The sequence below is a fragment of the Meleagris gallopavo genome, chromosome 14 (assembly GCF_905368555.1).
Source record: "Meleagris gallopavo chromosome 14, MGAL_WU_HG_1.1, whole genome shotgun sequence".
Classification (NCBI taxonomy): Eukaryota; Metazoa; Chordata; class Aves; order Galliformes; family Phasianidae; genus Meleagris; species Meleagris gallopavo.
The window spans coordinates 15,776,125-15,796,078 of NC_139417.1; the positions used below are offsets into that span (position 1 = coordinate 15,776,125).

Below are 19,954 nucleotides of genomic sequence, written 5' to 3' on the forward strand. Positions count from 1 at the left end.
CTAGGCCACGGCTGTCTTCTGCTCTCCTCACCAGCACAGAAGAAGCCCAGAAAAGCCATGCACTGCCCTCTGCTTCTCTTTGGAAGTGGCCCAGAGATGCATCGCCTCAACGGACCACCGAAGTGCTTTTCAGCTTTGATAGAAAACAGCATTTGATGCTGGGAAAGGTATAGCCACAGAAAGTCAGCAGATGACAGATGCTGGGTTCAACGTGCAGTGGACACACAGTGCAGAGATGATGACCAGGGAAGTGAAACAGAGGAATCATTTGGGATACCTTCAGAGCTCACAGGCTCCCTGGATCCTCTCCTGGTCTGTACAAAGCCAGGGTGACTCCTATGGGGACAAGCAGTCCTCATCCAAGGGGCTGAGATCCTCCCAGGCCATGTTCCTCTACCTGGAGCTGACCCCACCACCCGTGCTTTAGATACACAGAGCGCTCCTGCCAAAATAAACACTCTTCTGCCAGTGACGTAGGAATGTTTTCTTAACTGCAAAAGTGAGACCACTCCCATGTACTAAAACTTCACTAATGATAGAAGAGCAATACGTGACCTAACTCAATTCTATCCTATGCATTTTTCATTAGCAAAATCCACCCGTCAATACAATTTTGAGACACGTTGTAATGAGTGTGCAAGATTTTCCCCCTCCCCCCTCAAAAAAAAAAAAAAAAATAGTAGTAGCTATCTGGTATAATTTTATGATAGAATATTTTTATAAAATCATTTGTACTAATTTAAGCATTTATCATTATATGCAAAAAGATTTCTTGATGAGAATATTATAGACGGTGCATGTTTTTGACATTAGCATTTTATTTGGATGACTAATCTTGCAGATGTGAAATTTTAATGAATTATTCATGAAAAAATCTCTCCTCTGAAATTCTGGTTTACTGCTAATGCTAGTTATTAAACATTTTTCTTTATAAAACTTGATGAAGAAAATAAAAGTGTACTTCAAAAAAAAAAAGAAAAAAAAGATGGGTTTTTCCTCTCAAAGTTTGTCTCAGGTGACAGCGTAACTTGGAACGTTGTTCTCATGGTGGTGTGGACTGAGATCCATCTTGCAGCCCGTTCTGTGTACATACAGTACCTGCCAAGCCCTTTCCGCTGAAGCCAGGAGGAACAGTCCAGTCCAGCTCCCATTAAGGAACTCCCCTTGAGACGATTTGCAAGATTAGGACCCAAACCCTTTTTTCTCACTTTCAGCTTTGAAGTTGAGCCCATCAAGAAAGCAAATACCCCCAGCTGCCCAGGAACCAAATAGGCAAACTCTGATGGACTTGGTTGGATAGCAGATGAGTTCTTCCAAGTGAGCATCCTCCTCACATCCAGCGCTCAAGGCCTCAACAAGCATCCTGTCCAGCCAGGAAACTGGAGCTAAAAGCTTGCAACTCAATGTGGCTGGGGAGGCCCAAGGAATGCGATGGACTGTGCGTGGATGGGCAGGGACAGGGTGAGGGGTGAGCAACTGCTCCACAGGGTCTGCTCTGGGGTTGCTGGGGATGCGACACAGAGCCGGGAGGGAGGAGAAACAAACAAACAAACAAAAACTTAGGACATGGCAACTTGCATTACCAGTGTGAACAACCAGCATTTTTATTGCATTTGAGAATGCTATAATGTCAGTAATTAGTACTGACTACACAACATTTTTTATTGTCTGTATCAACAGACATGGAATGATGGAATTACAGTTGATGTAAGGAATGAGTTTCTTTTATGCCTTATCAAAAGAAAAAAAAAAAAATCTTGTTACTGGCAGCACATACACACGAAGCACCATGCTAACAGTCTGGACTGTACCATTTTCATCAAGGCTTATGGGTAGAAGATAGTTTGTTACCTGTTCTGGGTCCGTTAAAATGCAGTCGTGACTGCAAGTTCACCTCGCAAGACTAGAATACTAAATTGCTTCTGAAACATCTAAAAACTCAATCTGAGTTCATTAACCAAAGGTACCAAAGGATTTCAAAAGAGTTTAAACACTTTTTTTTTTCCATGCTATAATGAACGTGAGAATATTGGCAATCTGAAAACTACAATAGTTCAAAATTATTTTTAAAAACTTTATATATATATATATTTATGTATGTATATATATAAAATATCTAATGATCTGCAATATTTGTAGGATGAGAACCCCTGCCCCGGTCTCTCCCTGAAGTCGGGGCTCCAGAATTGGGGCATTCCAGGAACTCTTGCCGGACTCTTGCGAGTGAGAATCAAAAAAGGTCCTCTTTTGTGGTCACTTACTCTACATAAGCCTTGATTTTTCGTTTCACTTCTAGTCGAATGCAGAAACCTAACAGGTTTTACATTTACAAACTTGGTTTTGTGGACAAGGAAGGCTTTGACTCTCATTCCTGACAGCGATTTACCTGATACATGGTACTACTTTCATAATGTACGCTTTTCTTTGAGAAAAAAAACATGTAACAAATTGTCTTTACATCTTGGCACCTTGTAAAGTTTTTTGTTTGTTTTTATACAAAAAGTTCAATAGTTTGACACTCCCCCGTTATTCATCACTACTTCACTGATAAACTTTGAAAGTGTGACCCTGGAACTCATCATGCAAAATATTTACTGCAGCAGGAGAAAAACTTTTTTTTCTTTTTTTTTCTTTTTTTTTTTTTAAATGATTTTTTTTTTTTTTTTTTTAACCTTTCAAATATATGAACTTTGTTGGAGACAGCCAGAAAAGGCAGTGGTAAGATAACAGAAGGGGTGGGAAAGTATCAAAACAAACAAACCCAAAACGAAATAAACCAAAAAACAGCTTCAACACAAAAACTGTACAAAAATGCTTCGATCCATGATAACGAGAGAAAGAAAAAAAAAAAAAATCTGTCAACTATGTTACAATTTAAAAGCTGGAAAAAAAAAAAGTCAGGGATTTTCTCCCACATGTCAGCAAATGTCATCCAATATTCTTAAAGCAAGGATAACTAAATAAAATACATGTGCAGCGTATTCTGCAATTCCATTACATACAGTAGTTTTTTTTTTTTTTCAAAGCTATTTTTTTAGTATAGTTAATATAAAGCAGTTGCACAAAAAGCAAAAGGTGTTTTGACAAACAGGTCTGCATTTATTCCTTTTGAGGAACAGTATCTAAAAAAAAGGACCTTGCCACCTTTTCCACCCTCCCCACCCCCCCAAGACAAAGGCTCACACAGACACAGTGGGATATATATGTACAACATAATAAACCCCTCCCTAAAGAAGCAACCGTATATCCAAAGGGATACAGAATCAGAATTGTAAAAATCATAGTGAAGTTTGCTCGATGTAAAGCCTGAGATTTTCAGTTGGTTCTTCTGCAAGGCTGCGACACCTGCCAGATAGGTTAAAATCTAATTTTTTATTTCTTTTTTTCACTTTTTTTCTTTTTTTTTTTTTAAATATTTTTGCTACAGTCTTTAGACTAAGCATGCAAGACATACAACTAAGTGCAACTGAGTGAAATGTATTTTTTATTTACTCATTCCCTAACAGTTCGGACTGAGGTATGCGTACTAACAGTTTCTCATGCTGTTATCTTTACTCATGTCTAGCTACACATGCTGAGAATGAACTAATCTACCGGATTTTTGTCCCCTTCTGAATACCCAACTAACCAGCAAACCACTCAGTTTAGAAGGACAGGGCTCAATTCTCGCCATCCCTGTCTGGCTACCGCCGGCACGGCACGAAGCTGCCTGGAGATAATTTAAAGAAAAATAAATGTTTCAAATGACCACAGACTGCCCTTTTTTTTTTTTTTCCTTTTTTTTTTTTTTTTCCCCATTTCTCTCTCTTTTTTTTTCTTTTTTTTTTTTTTTTCTTTTTCCTAACAGAAAGCAGAGCTGAGTTTTATAAAAGTAACTGCCAATAAAATTTTTTGTACCAAAGCTTATGAGTGGACAGGAGTGTTCTTTCTTTATGAAAAATGCTGACCGAAAACTAAACAAAACTGAGCAAATTTGCCAAGATCAACCAAAATGAAAGCAGTCATCCTAGCACGATCCCGAAACAGAAGTGGCACACAATCTGTAGAACCAAAGACCAAATCAGTTATTATTATTATTTTTTTTTCTTTTCAACCTAGAAATACTATTATGTGGTCCAGTTAAATTGTGGGAGCTTTTCTGTTCTCTTCTGCATTTTATTAAACTGTCTCCTTTATCTGATCTCCAATTCTCTGCAAAAAAACTGCGCCTTTGCTTTCTCAGCTCCCATCCCTGGCGTCCCCAGTAACACTGTTTCCTGGTTTTAGCCTCAAAAGCTCTCCTCCGTTCCTCTTTACAGAATTTCATTTTGGTCACTGTAAAGAATTACAAATAAAAAGTAACAACTTTGGTTCAGACATCTACTTGGCCTTCTAAATGTTCTAGAATAAAGGAGCAGTTTCCCTCTCAGGTTAGCAATAGCCCACAGCTTGTCATTTCCCTCTAAATTCTTCAACCTCCTTTGATCAACAATAAGAGGATATTTGGCTTCACAAGATAAAGCATATAACAGAGAACATAATTTACCTTTGTGTAATATCTTTGGTAATTTTAGGAAAAAAAAAAAAAAGGTACAAAGAAGAATATAAATTAAGCTCTGAAAGGCTTTTTGAAATAATAAAAAAGCTACAGTCCTACATAAATAAATGAGTGACGGAAAAGTGGTTGCAGAACGAAAACGTTTAGGTGTTTGGTGACCAAGGTTTACTGACCTATAGCAACAAATTCTGCATATCATGTTTGCTTTGAAGAGCATTGCCAGTCGTGCCTAACAAGCCCCGGTGCGAATTCTCTCCTATATTTCCCGTTTCCTACGGTGAGGTTTCCATACTGGCTGGTGTAATATTGCATAACAATCGTAACCGCAGTACTGGATTTGCACAGTTGAAATTAACACTTTAGCATTAGTGGGGCTCTGTCCTTATTATCTCCCGTAACAAGTTCAATCTGAAATCTAATTTGTATTCAAACAGATTAATGCCACCAAGCAATCCTGAACTGATGTTTAACCGTGAAACATCGCCACGTACAATAACAATTTAATGAAGTCATCTTTCCAACCACTATTTGCGAATGCAAATGCAAAAAGAAAAAAAAAAAAGTCATAATAAATGTATAGGTGCCCATCTCAGTAATCTTAGATATTCCAGAAAGATTTGTTGACCCATTAAAACTCGTGTTAAACAACCGAGAGCCTGCCACTGTACTATCCATCCTCTAATAAAAGTGAATTCTGTTGGTGCTGCATACATTTCTTTGTGCTGTTCCATTTTGTGGCATTTGCTAATATTCACCATTGCTGCCAAAAAAGAAATCTCAAAATAAAAACCAACCCAAAATGACAACAACAAAAAAATACTGCTTTGCGGAATGAATCTGTGTTGCTTCCTACAGTGTTTCTATGTTCATCTGTCATTCATTCTCATTCTTGCAGTACTTCGTTTCTCTCTCTCCGTTGGACAACCCTTCCACATGTATAGTGCAGCATTTGGGACCTTTTCAAAAAACAACAACAAAAATAGAGACACCGAAATGGAATGTTTTCCACAGCTAAAGAAAACATGGTGGCATCTGAAGGAAACTGGAATGAATGACAGAAAAAACTACAAACAATTCAATGACATTCAGCTTCGTATAATAAAAACACCTATTAACATTCATCACAAAGTACAGAAAACGTTGAAGCCTCCGAGAGGCCCTGGGCCCAGATGAGGCCTGAGGTCAGAACTTAAAAATGGTAGAGGAGAAGTGGGGCGGGGGAATAAAAGCAATACATTAAAAAGTTTGGGATAATTTTTTCTTTTAACCCCTCCCCGATAGACACGCTCACACGCACGCACACATATCCACACACGTGCACACACAGGCCTTCCCCATCCCAAATGGAAGCAAAAAAAAAAAAAAAAAAAAAAAAAAAAAGAACAAACAAACAAACAAAAAAACCCGAAAAACAACAAAATGGAGTAAAGGCAGTGATAATCAACATGCAGTACTGTGCAAATATGTTGTCCATTGGAATCCTTAAAATCTGGGCAAAGACTTGATCTGCAGTTCTGGTGTACATGCTCAGTTTGATGTCCTCAAGTGTCCAAAATTGGCAGGACCTGCAGTCCACAGTTGGCTGCTAAATGTAAGTGAATCAGTTTAGCAAATTTACAACACTGACGTTGACTGTAAGAGAGGAAAATCCCAAGTACCAAACAAGTCCATCCAATGCACAGAGTACAAATTCCTTTTTTCAACAAAAAGTAGAAAAATCAAAAATACTCCCAAATGGGATACTTGATGGCACTAAGAGTTAACATATTTCATAGTTGTCAAAGCGGACTGAGAATCCTCCAGACTGTACAACAATGGAGAGATTTCACAGCTAGGTTTGACGTGTTCTTCCCATCTTCATTCTCAGGATGATGATGTCAGACATACTCATTCTATGTCCTCATTTACAGGTTCGTCTTCATAATCTCTGTCGTGATCGAAATCTGGACTGTGGTTGGCTGTTGTCACTAAGGAGAGCGGGCCTTCATTTTCATCTGGATCTAGCGGTTCTTCTTTGACATGCACGGGGTGCCTGGAAAAACGAAAACACGATCACTCAGCGAGCTGCTCGCTCCAACAAGGCTCTGACTGGGGGGCTGGGCAGGAACGCGGGGCGGCTTGGGCCTTTGGAGCTGCAGGGCACTGAGGAGCAGAGCCTGAATGTGGAGCCGGGCTGTGAAGGCTGCGCTCTGCCGCTCGGCCTCCCAGGGGAAACGCTCCGGGAGGAGCACCTGATGGGCCTTCAGTCTCAGCATCGAGAGAAAGCGCTCTCAGCTGACATGTTAAGTTGATTAATACAATCTTTGGATAAATAAGCGGAATAAGCACCCAAAAAGCAAAGGAGCGGGCTGTCGGCCCGCCAAGCTGGCGGAGGTTGGGCTAATCACTGCACTGTGTGTGCGGCGTCGCTCGTTAACATGCAGAACCTGTGAGACAACTCTCCAGAGGACGACCCCAAGTGAGGTTCTATCATTAATCAACTTCAAGCAAACACAGCAAAGAGACACCATGATACATGCTTTAAACTCCAAATTAATGCATATTTTTACAAACTGTCAATAAGGGAAGAAAAGCCCTGCCAGGAAACACAAACAGAGAGGAAAAGGCTCGCTCAACACAACAATATGATAAGAAAGCACAGTCCTAACGAGAATAATAACACTGTCAGCTGTAAACAAGGCAGAACATGATCCCCGGCTCACGGTGGGCACAAGGATGTACTAAAGAGATGAGATCTGCCAAATTTCTCATTATGGCACAGCACATGAATAACCCGCAGGGGAATGGGGCTTGGTCATTCAAAACGGGTATGATAACAATTGAAAAATGTTGTTCGTAAATCATATTTACAACAAATCCTATACAAATACAAATTACCTTTTCTTTTTTTGTTCGGCAGCTTTTGAAATGTAAAATAGCCATGTGAGTCAATAGTGTCTTGTTGGTGGGACTTTATAGGAAAGTAGGATTTTATTGACATTACCAAGTATTAATAATGCGACACAGCAACGGAGACCCTGTTTGCTTCCTAAATAATTAATGTTGTAGGCAATCCCTTAAAATAAAGTGTTAATGAGTTCAAGTCCCACTCTGTCTCTCATTGAGTTGATATCCACCTCCTAGAGTCCTGTTCTTTTTTTTCCAGGCTAATTTAACCCTTTCACGTCGACTACTTGAAAACATCTGAGTGCAAACACCCCCTGTAAGAACTTTTCCTTCCTTGCACAGCTCTGCCTTAAAATGATTTAAAATAGCTATATTTTATTGTACGCTTTGTGTAGATAGAATGGCAGTACTTTTTGTACTCAGCTGCACTGACAGGCAGGAAGAATAAATCGTGAAACAGGGAAACGTACTCTGCACCTCGCACACAAGCCAAAGGTAACTCTGCCTGTTTCAAGAGACCAGAGAGAACCAGCTGTTTGTCTGTACTGTGCTCAAAGCTCAAAGCACCCTATTTATTTAATTCAGTTGGGGACAGATCTAACTTGCTGACTACACGTATCTCTAATGTGAGATGTGAATGCCTTTCAAGTCCCTGCATATTTCAACTTCTTGAGTGCTGAAAGGGCTAGGTCAATACTTTGGTATTAACTGCACCTTCCTGCCCACCCAACCAAGAGAAGTGTTGCTACTGCATCTGTGCACACATACCTTCTTCCTTCCAGTTTACAAAAACGTACTCTATCACCAGGCCTTGTGCCATTTTCAGAAAAAGAAGGCGAAAAGAAGAGAAGGAAGAGACAATTCCTGGGGGCTAAGAGCAGTAACAGCTACCAGTGCTGCACATACAGCACCTTTCTGGAGTCAGCGCGCTGCTCGCAGTTGCCAAGGCGGACATGTGCTGAGTGTCCCAGCGGCTCATGGCCACACAAACGTGAAACCATGCTGATTAGCTGCAACTAGAAAAACTTCCATTATGAATGGCCTGTGGGGCCCTCGCTCGGGAGAAAAAGTGGAATGAAAAACCGGAGAAATAGGGAAAGAATGGCAATGCGCACAGACTGATGAAGTGAGCGCTACTTGGCCTTTATGGCAGGGATCTCTTCTACTGCTCTCTTAATTTAGGTCACGCTTGCTGCCCTTTGGTATTGATGTTACTGCCAGGCTTATTTTTGCTTTTTAATTATTATTTTTGGAAATGCAGACCAAACATTTTCCAAGGTAAGAGAGAATGCGTTTCGCACAATGGACACAGGGGCCATGTCTTGGTCTCCCATCACAACCTCCCACCTGCTGGGTAGGAACAAATGGGCACCACCAGATATGGCCGGTGCCCGCTGTGCTCACAAGAACCCAAAATTCTGTGAAAGCTCCTTGAAAGGCCTCTGAACCTTTCCAAAGCAAACTCTGACCACCTTCTGGTTTTGTTATGAAAGCAGGTGAAACCGGGTGGTTTTAACTGAGTTTTTCTTTGAGGTTTGGTTCGGTTCCCGTAAGTCAAAAGCAAAACTTAAGGACTGAAAAGCAAAGCGAGCAAAGAACTTATGCTGCTTGACCCTGAGCGAGACAAAGGCAGAGGGGCCCACAAAGCCACGGGGCACGGCCACAATGTCCTCCTCCAGGGCTCACGCGTTGGACAGGCATCAGACAGTGAGCCTGGAAGAATTCCATCCCCCAAATTAAGAGGGTGATCTGGGTAATGCAACCCCCCCGGGAGGGATTTGCATGGAATACAAAAATAATTCATCTCTTTGCATCCTCTGTCAGTTGTAACCACAAAGTGGCATGCGAGGAAGAGACCTGATCGAATCCAGGATTTTGCTCAAATGTTTCAGAGCAACTGACAACATTCAGTTAAAGTAAGCTCAAAGGCAAAGGGAGATTTTCACATCTTTCAAGAATGTCTGAATCTCTATTTACCACCTCCTTACTAGGGGAGGAGAAACTATTACCTCTAAACTACAAAAAAGGTAAATGCTGGGCTAGGGGGAAAAAAAAAAAAAAACAAAAAAAAACGAAAGGAGGGGAAAGAAAGAAAAATAAAAAAAGAAAGGGTTTTCCATTTCTTTCTGCTATCAGCAGCATTTCAGCCTATTAAGTAGATGCCTAAGACTCCAGAAGGGGTTAACAATAAATAACCTTGCTGAACACTGATTCCCCTTCTTTTCACATCTGAGTAATTCTTTTGTTTGTCCACTCTGGGAACAGAGGAGTTTTTAATAAAGCTGACTGTTGTTTAAAGCCACTGAGTTCTGGTGGTGCACACAGCATGGAGTAGTTTGCTTTGTGGCTACCTTTGGAGCATATCAGGATGAAAGTGTTATGTCCCCAAGCTGTAATTATGCGACTACTTTCTAGTGTTTCAAAAGAAGGGAGAGGGGAAAAAAAAAACAACCTAGCTGTGGTTCAATGTGTCATAAAAAGGAAACGAATGAGTGGTAATAAGACTTCAGCTAAAGTGTTAGACTTCTTAGCTGTCATGTTAACAAGGTCCTCTAAACCTTACAATAAAGTTTAAAGCTTGATTTATTTTAATATACTGAAATTGTTTAAAAAATCATTTGCATTGGGACAAGGAAATCTGCACCGAGAAAAAAACTGGAAACGTCACTACTGAAGCATGCTCACTGACAGTCAGGGGTTGCACAGCATCTGGAAATGCACTGTTGACTCTGGATTTTATTTACTAAACAGGGCAAACTTAAGGCATTTGAATGGTGTTCTGGCTTTAGATCCCTTCCTAATACTTAGAAACACCATTTTAATGGGCAAGCTCACAGACAGGGATTGGAACATCACCTCGCCACGTTTTACTTAAGCAAAAAGAAATGTTCAGCAGAGAACACATATATTATCAATTCTGAGAAAATGAAAACACTCAGGAAACAATCATTTCCATATTACAACAGAAAATTGGATTTTCTGGTGAATAATGAAAATGAGGCATCCCTCCCCCCCTCCTCCTCTCTCTCCAGTATTTGTTCGGTGCCCCTCACCTTGGTATCAATGTGCTAAGAGATGATTATTAAGTGCAACAAAGGCCACGGCTATGCACATTTCTGGAAAATGTCCTAGCCTGCTTCAACTCGGTTACTTCCCCCCCTCACAGTCTCTTCAAAGACAACGAAACCTTAGGTGAAACAAGAAGTGCACGAACTTCGCTAGCCTTGAACTCACAAAAAATAATTACTTGGATTAACGCAACATCAGAAACATTTGTCCCTGTCTGTTAGGCCAGGAGAAACCCTTGGGAGAAGCCTCATTTCTGGAGAAAACCCATGTCCCTGTGCTCCTCCTCCACTCCGGCCCTGCGTGGTCACGGGCAGAGGATAACAAACTGTGACTCAAAGTGCCTCAAGATGAATCTGCTTCTGATCGACGGGAAGTGTGTCACGTAATGCGACTTTGGGAGAGATAATTAATACTGCACAAACAACCACTGGAAAAAGCTAAACAGATGATTTGAATGTTTTGAAGTAAATGGTAAAAGACAATGTTTAAAATTAATTATTAATTAAAAATGAATGTTGCCATCTTTAAAGATGTTTTTTTTCAAAGCACATTGTGCGCTGATTTGAAATGCTGCGATATCAAAGTACCCAGAGCTTCAGATTCCTCCGTGCCCCCCTCCCCTCTGACAACACATTATGCAGGTGGGAAACTTTTTTGCCATTAAATGCTAATTAGTTTCACAACTAATTACTACAGTGGTATTAGGTTAATGTTTTCTACTTTTTGATTTAGACTTACTTTTGTAAATCCCTTATTCAAATTACTTTGAAGTAAAAGACGACAAATTAGTTCTCTTTTTAATGTGTAATGTGAGCTGTGGCGAGGCAGCCAGTAATTCTGCAGCCCATTCTAACGAACCACCAGCGGGATGGCAGTGGGCTCCTGAGCACGGCTACTCACACAGGTAGTTGAGGTACTTTTTCACATTTGAGAACTACAAGACTTATAAACTCTGGCTCCCTTGCCAGCTGCCAATTATCCGGTATGCAATCTGAGGGGAGGGGGGAATTTACAGCTTTGCAAACTCACTCCATCACCCCATAAATACTGAGCACACCCATAGGGGCATCACACCCTTCCTGCCTTACCCTTTCCTGCGCGAGCTCGCTGCCTTGGTGCCATTCACGTTGAGCAGGGACAGCAATCCCCCATTACTTCATGCGGTTATATATGCACTCATTATACTGCCGTCTGTTGCTATAATGCTCCTATTAATTTTCCTTTTGATATTTTAAGAGCAATCTATAAATCATGCAGACCTTCACGTGTGCCATCATTAATGCTGAGCGAGACTGTTGTGCATCAAGTGTTTGTCAAACCTGCCCAACAGGCCCATTTCCCAGCCAGGCCCCACCGGGCGCTTGCCATGTGCTCCGAAGGGGAGGGAAGCACCAGTCTTTCCTCTGAGAAATGCAGTTGCCTAAGAGGTTTTGCAACCCCACGGTCTGAGGTTTAAAGAAGAGGATTACAAATGAGTTAACAATTTTACAGTCCCATGTGCTTGTCAGACTGGATTGTGCTGATTCCTTTATGTGAAAGTTGGTAAATGGCCCTTTTATGTTCTCATCAGCCAAAGCACATCCCCAGATGGACTTGTGCTGCTCACACCAAGAACCTCCACAGTCACACTCCAGCAGATAAGACAACGCCTCCACTGGCACATGCGGCTCTGCCATACTCACATTGCTTGCATAGGGGAACGTCCTGGACTACTGTCACTCCCATTACTGTTCGTATGCTCCATTGCACCATTAAGCTCTTCCCTCATCACGTTGGCTAGGTTGCCCAGAGTGGGATTTCCCATGGAAGCAGTAGTGTATAGAGGTATACTGTTCTCAGCCATTGAAGCCTGCCAAGGACACAAACAAACATATGAAGAGCCATGACTAACGTTTTTATACACTGCACAACACGCTCACTTATTCCAAAACATTCTCCACATTTACATTATTCGCAATTACCAGTTTTTTAAATATTGTGCTTTCTGATAGGTATTACACTGATTCCACCAAGGGAAATTTAACATAATTTACATCTGGGTTTATGCATTCATAGCTGCACTGGCCTGTGAGTGGAAATGGAGCTTTCCATTCCCTATTTGGAATTACACCTCCTGGAAAAATAAAATGTGCTTTTCCTATTTTCATTTTACAAAATTATGATTGGGGCTTTGGGTTGGTTCTTTTTTTTTTTTTTCTTTGGTGGCTTAGGTCTGGCTTTTGGCTTTGTTTTTAATGAAGGTTAATGAGGAAAAAAATTAGAACTCGCTCGGCTGCTAACTCCTTCCTACCAGCACAGGCAGGCACACAGCAGGAGGACAACGCTACCAAGCCTGATTTTCTTGTGCAGCCTGCACTGATGTACCTGAGAGCTGAACCAGTCCATGTGAAATTGTCAGTCCTGCCCTGTCACTGGAAAAGTGGGAATCTGATGAATTCTGACAAATCTTCCCCCACTCTTTCTAAGCATCAACCACCCACCTTTCCACCTCACTATTGCAGATGTGACCATTTCACTGAAGTTTTTCACCCTTCTAAAGAAACACCAGACAGAGGCACACTGCAGTTAACTTTCTAAATGGAAATCTTTGTACAAAGAGAATGAACTGTTAAATATTTTCCTTCTGATTCCCACTGCTCTGCCTGCTAATATTTACTGTATGTCAGGATTAGCTCATGTTGGCAGCACAGTCCCATGCCCAGCCAGGCATTGCGGGAGCCCCAAGGAGCCCAGCGCTATGTGGGGCCATGCGTGTGGGGAGGGCAGCAGGCCTTAGGGGTTGTGGTGCTGAGGGAATTCAAAGGACATTTCACCACTTTACCCATCTGAGCCACATCCAGATAACATCATCTGCTGCCTTCTGACAGCGTCAGCACCAGGACCACAGATGCTGGCTCGGCTGTGCTCAACCCATGCTGGGGGGAGGTCAGCTGGCTGCAGAGTCAAAAAATCCATCTGACTGCGGGTCTGAGTGATGCAAACCTGCCCATGGCAGGGGAACTCACACGAACACTCTCCCCACTTAATGCTGACCTCCTCTCGTAATTCATGGGACCAAGCTCCATGCTCACCACCATCCAGGCCAGTAGAGCTCTTCCCATACACAGGGGCTGAGGGATGGCCAGCTCTGCCTGCAGCAACCTTGGGGGCACGGCCCCTTTTATTCCTCCTTATGTTGACCTCTCCATGTGTAGCCCTATGTGTCACACATGATTACAAAAGCTATTCTAACAGGGAGGATTATTTTTATCTTCTTGATTCAACAACCGGCAAACTCATTGTGATGAGGGGATGCAAAGAATGGTTCACATTTCCTGCACTTGGCAAAATAATGACTCAAGTTCTTCACCAACAGTGATAACTTGTAATTGCAGTAAAGCAGTTTCTTGGGGGAGAGGTGGGACATGAGGAGTACATGCTATGATCACAGTGGTGAGGGGGTGGTTTGGGGAGCACAAAAGCTCTCGACAACCTGCTGGGAAAAGGCAGCGCTGGTGAGAGCTGTGTGCCCCTGCCTTGCACAGCCGTGAGAGAAAGCAGATGGAGGAGATGTCAGAGGGGTGGTTCTGCCACCCTGCAGGGAAAGAAAAAAACATATGGGAAGGCGACTGCAGCAGGAGGTCAGTGTGCACTGAGCTCCCATGAGGCAGCTCTGCTCAAGATGCCCTGTACCACAAGCATCCCAGGGGATCCACATTCCCGGTATACCCAGTAGAGAGGCACCCACTGATCTGTTTAAAACCCAAAGGAGGATCTGTCTGAGTGCAACGAATAGCATGATTTCTCACCACTCTTTATTACAGGGGACATGCAAGCAGGAAGAAACCTGGCCCAGGCTCTTCTCTCCATGATTCAAGTTCCTACCACGCTACGTGAGGCCACGGGCACGTGCCTCTGCCAGGGAAGGTGGGGAAGGGAGGCAGTTTGGAGGTTTATCACAGAAGACAAGAACGGATGGAGATGACGACAACGACACGTGTTTGAGAAATAAAACATGAACAGTTCCGTATGATAAGCATATTAATTGAAATTAGTCACATAGTTAACAACGTGAAGAAATGCAGGATCATTTCATTTTTGCCTTTCAGCCTCATGAATGTAAAATGTGCTTGTAATCTTAATACTATTCAAGAGACAAAGCGGTCTTTAAAAATCACACTTCACAAGACTCAAGGGAAAATAAGTTGCTAATGAATGGTATTTACAGTTGCTTCATTTAAACATGCCTTCATTTGCTTTTCAGAAGTTACTGCATAAACTCCGATCGGGAGAAGAAACGCAGAACATCACTTTTCTCCTAATAATCTGCTTCCTGGTTTGGAAAAGAGAAGCCTGCTAATGCTTCTACAGAATGCAGTGGCCCAAGCAAACACCCATGGCCACCAGTGAGCTGCTGGAGAAGTGACCCTCAATGCACACACAACGGGGACACAACCACAGGCTGTGCTGCATCCTGGCTGCATTTCCATGGTATGGATGGGGGTTGGACTGCAGCACAAACACAAGAGCCTGCAAATCCAGGGCACGGTAATGTGTCTGTGCCTCTGGTTCAGTCGGTGAGTCCTGACATTACCTGAGGTTGTTTGAGATGGACTCGAGAATTTGTAGAGACAAAAAAAAAAAAAAAAAAAAAAAAAGAGCAAACCTCATCAACAGTGCATGAAAAAGGGTCTGGAGAAGCACACGCTTTCAGGATGCCGGTTATTAACAGTGCACCAAACACTGAGTGCATTTCTATACTGTGAAAAACAACATTTTTGTCTTACAGTAGTTGAAACCAATACAAATTCCCATTTTTTTTTCTATAGGAATTGCAACATTTTTTTTTTTTTTAACAACAACAGGAAGATATGCAAAAATAGCCCTTAAAAGAAAAGGGGGAAAAATGATCTGCTTTCTCTTTAAAACCATGAACAATAGAAGGTCACGTGGCACAGTATCCTATCATTCAGCACATTAATAGCTGTGCTAGAGTAATTACACTTGTGGTATTTTTGCCTCAAGTGAAATTCTGAAATAAGAGGATGGAAATTATGATACTGCTGATAAATATTAATAAGTGAACTTTTAATTTTTTTGCCACAATATTCAAAATGCTAAGCATCTAGCTAATGCTGAAGCAGCCTGATATGTGTTTGCCTCCAGGGACTATGATGCTTTATGCACTTAAGAAAAAAGTTTAACGGAATTAAAATTTAATATCTAATTAGAGCAAGGCTAATATATTTTGAAATGAGTGGGGAAGACACACGCCTCTGTTGCATATTTGCTACAGTCATTAATCTTACCTGTAAAGCAGCATTGAGAGGTGTGCAGTAGGTGTGGCTGGTCTGTATGTTTTTAATAAGAGAAGGGTTACTGCATAAGAAAAACATAAAAAGGAGAGTTAAATGCAACCAACCTCTATGCGAACATTTCAAGCATGTAACGCTTCCTCCCACACCAGAAAACTAGTGCTCAGACTGTTTTTCCACACAAGTTCTCTTTCATTTCTCTTTTTCTTTAAAGAAAATATCAGAGTTTTTGCTTATAGTTAACGTATTTGCCTTTACTAAATAAGGAATATCATTATATTGTGATGTTACCTCACCGTGTGTTCTACTACCCTGTGTTAGTAGCCCATCTTGGGATCTCTGCTCATTTTAGTGTGTTCAGGAGAAATTTTCCAATATTCAGCGTTTCTGGGAGCCACTTCCCATGTAAGGGCCCATCATAAGGAGGCTACAACCAAAAGCATCATGGAATACTTAAATACTGTGCACGGCAAATTGTTCTCAAAGTCACTGGCAGCAGAATTCCTTGCAACTCAATGGGGGACCGTGACAACAGTGGATTTTGAGCCACATTATTTTCTGATGGGGAAAGGGTTGGCACAGCCAGCACTCCTGCCCCAAACAGTTTGGGACATGGGGAAAGAGGGAAGGTGGCACGGAGGCAAACCAGCTGGTCCTGCTGCTCTGCAGCCAAGTTGTGGGGATCACACTGCCCTAACGGCCATTCTAATAGCAGTTCTGACGTGCTATCTCAGACTTTTGCTTTAGTCATCTTAAGTTTAAATAAGGAGGTGGATTTGAGGAAAATGTATGGCGAGCTTATCCACTCTTTAGTGGGCATTAAAAATCACCAGTCCCCACTGGGGGGAAAAAACTACTAAGTGCCAGTGCTAAACATCTCCAGTAAGTTTTACACTCATTGGGCTTTTTTCTTTTTTTCATATGAGAGTAAGGCATGGTGAGAGAAGTCATAACTGAGCCTCTCCCACAGGGACCAGCAAGGATCAGCTGTCCTGGAGAGATGGCTTTTGAGGAAAGGTCAAACAAAATTGCTTCAGGAACCCCAGGAATATTTGTGTGTGGTTGTTGCAGGCACAGGATGCACTGCTGTCTGTAATCTTTACAGATGGTTTCACTGCACTTCTTTTTTTTTTTTAATGTTAATCCATTAAAGTGTTGCAAACCCAGGCATACAATTGAAAGCAAAGGGAAATACCAGAATTCAAACTTATCTGAAGCCCCTCCTGGCATATATCTGTCTTCCTGACAGATCTACAGCAGCATATCTGCATTACTGTGGATCACTATTTTAGGCTACGTAGCGCTATAAACAAATGCTATAACAAACACGTCAAAGTAGAGTTATTATTATAGGCATTTGGATTATCAGAGTAGGACAAACGAAATACACACATAACAACTAAAACTTTTGCTCCTTTAGCAGCAAAGGTGATGTCACTATTTTGTGAAATGCAAGTCTACATGAGATGGGTAAATCATGCAAAGCAAAGCAACAGCAGAAAAAAAAAATTAAAGCAAGTAAAAGCTCTTACTGTGCAACAAGCTCGCCAAAGTTTTCATCAGGGCAGTATTTTCGAGGACGGCCTCGTTGAATATGACGGCCACGTTTAAACTCTTCATCATCAACAGTCCAAAAGGACCCAAACTCATCCTCTACTCTGATAAAGCACTTATGCAGTGAGAGGTTGGTGCGAATGGCACCCTGGGACAAGAGCAGCAGCAAAGGAGATGAAGTGGAAACAAAGGGACACGGGATCGGGGACAGAACAGACATCAAATACAGGGAAAAGGAAAAAGAAAATAAAATGCAATAAGCATAAGCAAATGGTTTGTGAGGGTTAATATGCATTGCCACCTAAAAGCTACTAGCATGTGATGCAACAAACACCAAGCAAGCAGGGTCAGGGTACTGGTGGGCATACAAACAGTAGTGATGAGATGTTTGTCTTGGTTTCCCTTAACTGAAACAATGCGAAACCACCTGTGGTTGGTCTAACACCAGCTAGCAGCCAAAAGCCTCTACGTTAAACTGTAAGCATGATCCAAGCTAGGCTAAGAAGTTCAAACATGGTGGACATACCCACTGATCTTTTGTGGCCTTCGTTTTTGGAACTCTTGTTCATCCACTGTCCATACTGCCCCTTTAACGTTTTCTACTCGCACAAAACACTTGTGAAGACTAAGATTATGACGCACTGCATTCTGCAGCAAGAGAATACATTCAAAAACTTTCTATGAGAAAATGCTCATCATTGTCCAAGAACAGCAGCACAGTCAGCTTGACAGCCCTCATTTTGCAATGTCAACCCCTCTCCCCGCACCCCAGCTCTTTACATCTTATTTTGCAAAGTTAATATAAATATAAAAGCTTCAACCCAAGGTTAAAAAAATCAGCTCATTCTTATCATTTACCCACAGTACAAATGAGAACAGCCATCATTTTATAAACACGCACGTTGTATAACATGGCACATTTCATACACAACGCAAGAGGAACATTGCATTGACATTTTCAAAACAAATACATAGGCTTCTCCTCTCCTGGAAAAGAAAGCACCGTGAAAGAACAGAAAGGATTTCACGTGAGTGTGGATGGCTCAATGGAGCGCGGAGGCACTGGGGCTGCTGCTCCTGTGGTTTCCCACAGCTGGGTTAATGGCAATCAGGTGCTGAGCTCCTGCCCCATCGGCGGCACAGAGCAGGGCTCAGCAGCACCCCACTGGCCGGCACGGCCCCAGCCCCTGCCTCTGCTGTGTGCTCTTATATGGAAGTTGGCTCCCGTTCCTGGCAGACTGCTGCACGGACTGATCTGAGCTTCTGCCAAGTGCAAACACGAGGAGGGCTCTCTGAAACAAAGTGATAATAATCCTGCAGCTCATCACCCGGAGGGACCCTGGCGCTCCCAGGCTCTGTGCTTGGGTGTGAGCTGTGATTCGGAGGATGAGCCCGGCATAACTTGCAGTGCACTCAGACCTTCCCCTCAGGTGGCCACGATGAGACACCTCGCTGCCTCACAGCAAGCTGGGGCTCTGCTCTCTCTGCTTCCCATACTGCTCACACGGAGTGCCATGCTACATGCCACAGCATGGGTTTCCCCAGTGCAAAGCTGCTCTGGTTGGTACACAGAGCTCATCTCCAGTACCACTGAGAGGGGCTTGGAAAGCAGGGAGAGCAGCAGAAGCCATTTGCTGAGAATATGCAGGCGAACAAACTCCATCCATCATCACTGGCAACACTGATTTAGTCAATCTGGTTGACTCGTTAGCAGGCACAATGCCAGCCAAACACATGGCCTGGGTCTAGGCAACCAAGAGACCACACTTTTTTTCCTCCTGTCATCGTCATCCTTTTTTTTTTTTTTAATGAACATCGGGTCTGGATGGTGAAAGTGAGCTCTAATCATGAATGTCTAAATCACTGTGCAAACAAAGGGTATGGAGAGTGCATTTGTCATGTAAATTAAGCAGCAGTGGCGTGTGTGCTTGCAAGGGAAAGGCTAAGGAGAGTCTTTTGCTACTTTTCCATGTCCCTGCAATCACTAGCACCGTCCCTGATCCATGGGAGCTTTCAGCAGTTACTTGGCAGCAAGCTCATCTCCTCTGGCTGCCCGATCCCACGGACACGGGGATGGCCTGGCTCTGTGGCAAGCTCTGTGCACTTCAGCTCTTCCATGGGTATCCATTTGTCATTCTTCCTGCTCTTACTTTGTTCTCCTTTTTTTTAATGACTCTTCTCCTTCCTCTCCCGGTTTTCATTAGTTTGTCAAGTTCTGGCAGACCCCCTGATCGGGAGGTGGGGCAGAACACCTTACGGGTGGAAAGCAGCGAGCTCAGCAGCCGCCGGTGGAGCAGAGCTCCGTGTGAGCGCAACCTGACACAGGGCTGCCAGCCCACATCTGGGTAACTCAGGCAGTTTCCTGTGAAAATGGGAACGCTGTCAAGTCTGGAGCAAAATGTAAGAATAATAATGCTATTTCCCACAGTGAAAGCCGATCTCCCAGTTAATATGGCAGTTGATCAAACGCATACAGCAGAGTTCGGTGAAGTGAGTCCTCGGAGTTTGTAAACAGTCTCCAAATACACAGCTGAGCAGAAATATCTGTGGTCTTTAAACATATCTAATGCTGGATAAATCTTTTACAGACTGTTATGTGACTTGCCATGGAGGG

General features: G+C 42.6%; 1 protein-coding gene across 14 annotated transcripts in view; it reads right to left on the reverse strand.

Annotated features, from left to right (window-relative positions):
- Positions 1-1,579: 1,579 nt before the first annotated feature.
- Positions 1,580-19,954, reverse strand: part of FOXP1 (forkhead box P1) — a 341,328-nt gene continuing 322,953 nt past the window's right edge. For 12 of the 14 annotated variants that reach the window (XM_085235545.1, XM_085235546.1, XM_085235538.1 and 9 more), the window contains 4 exons: positions 17,867-17,988; positions 15,781-15,850; positions 12,175-12,341; positions 1,580-6,569 (listed from right to left, as the gene is read on the reverse strand). In XM_085235545.1, the coding sequence (XP_085091671.1) occupies positions 6,425-6,569; positions 12,175-12,341; positions 15,781-15,850; positions 17,867-17,988 (504 nt within the window). In that variant the 3' untranslated portion in view covers positions 1,580-6,424. Of the gene's footprint in view, positions 6,570-12,174; positions 12,342-15,780; positions 15,851-17,318; positions 17,489-17,866; positions 17,989-19,954 lie in introns of those variants that run through there. The other 2 variants (XM_085235549.1, XR_014886272.1) reach the window with 2 other exon arrangements.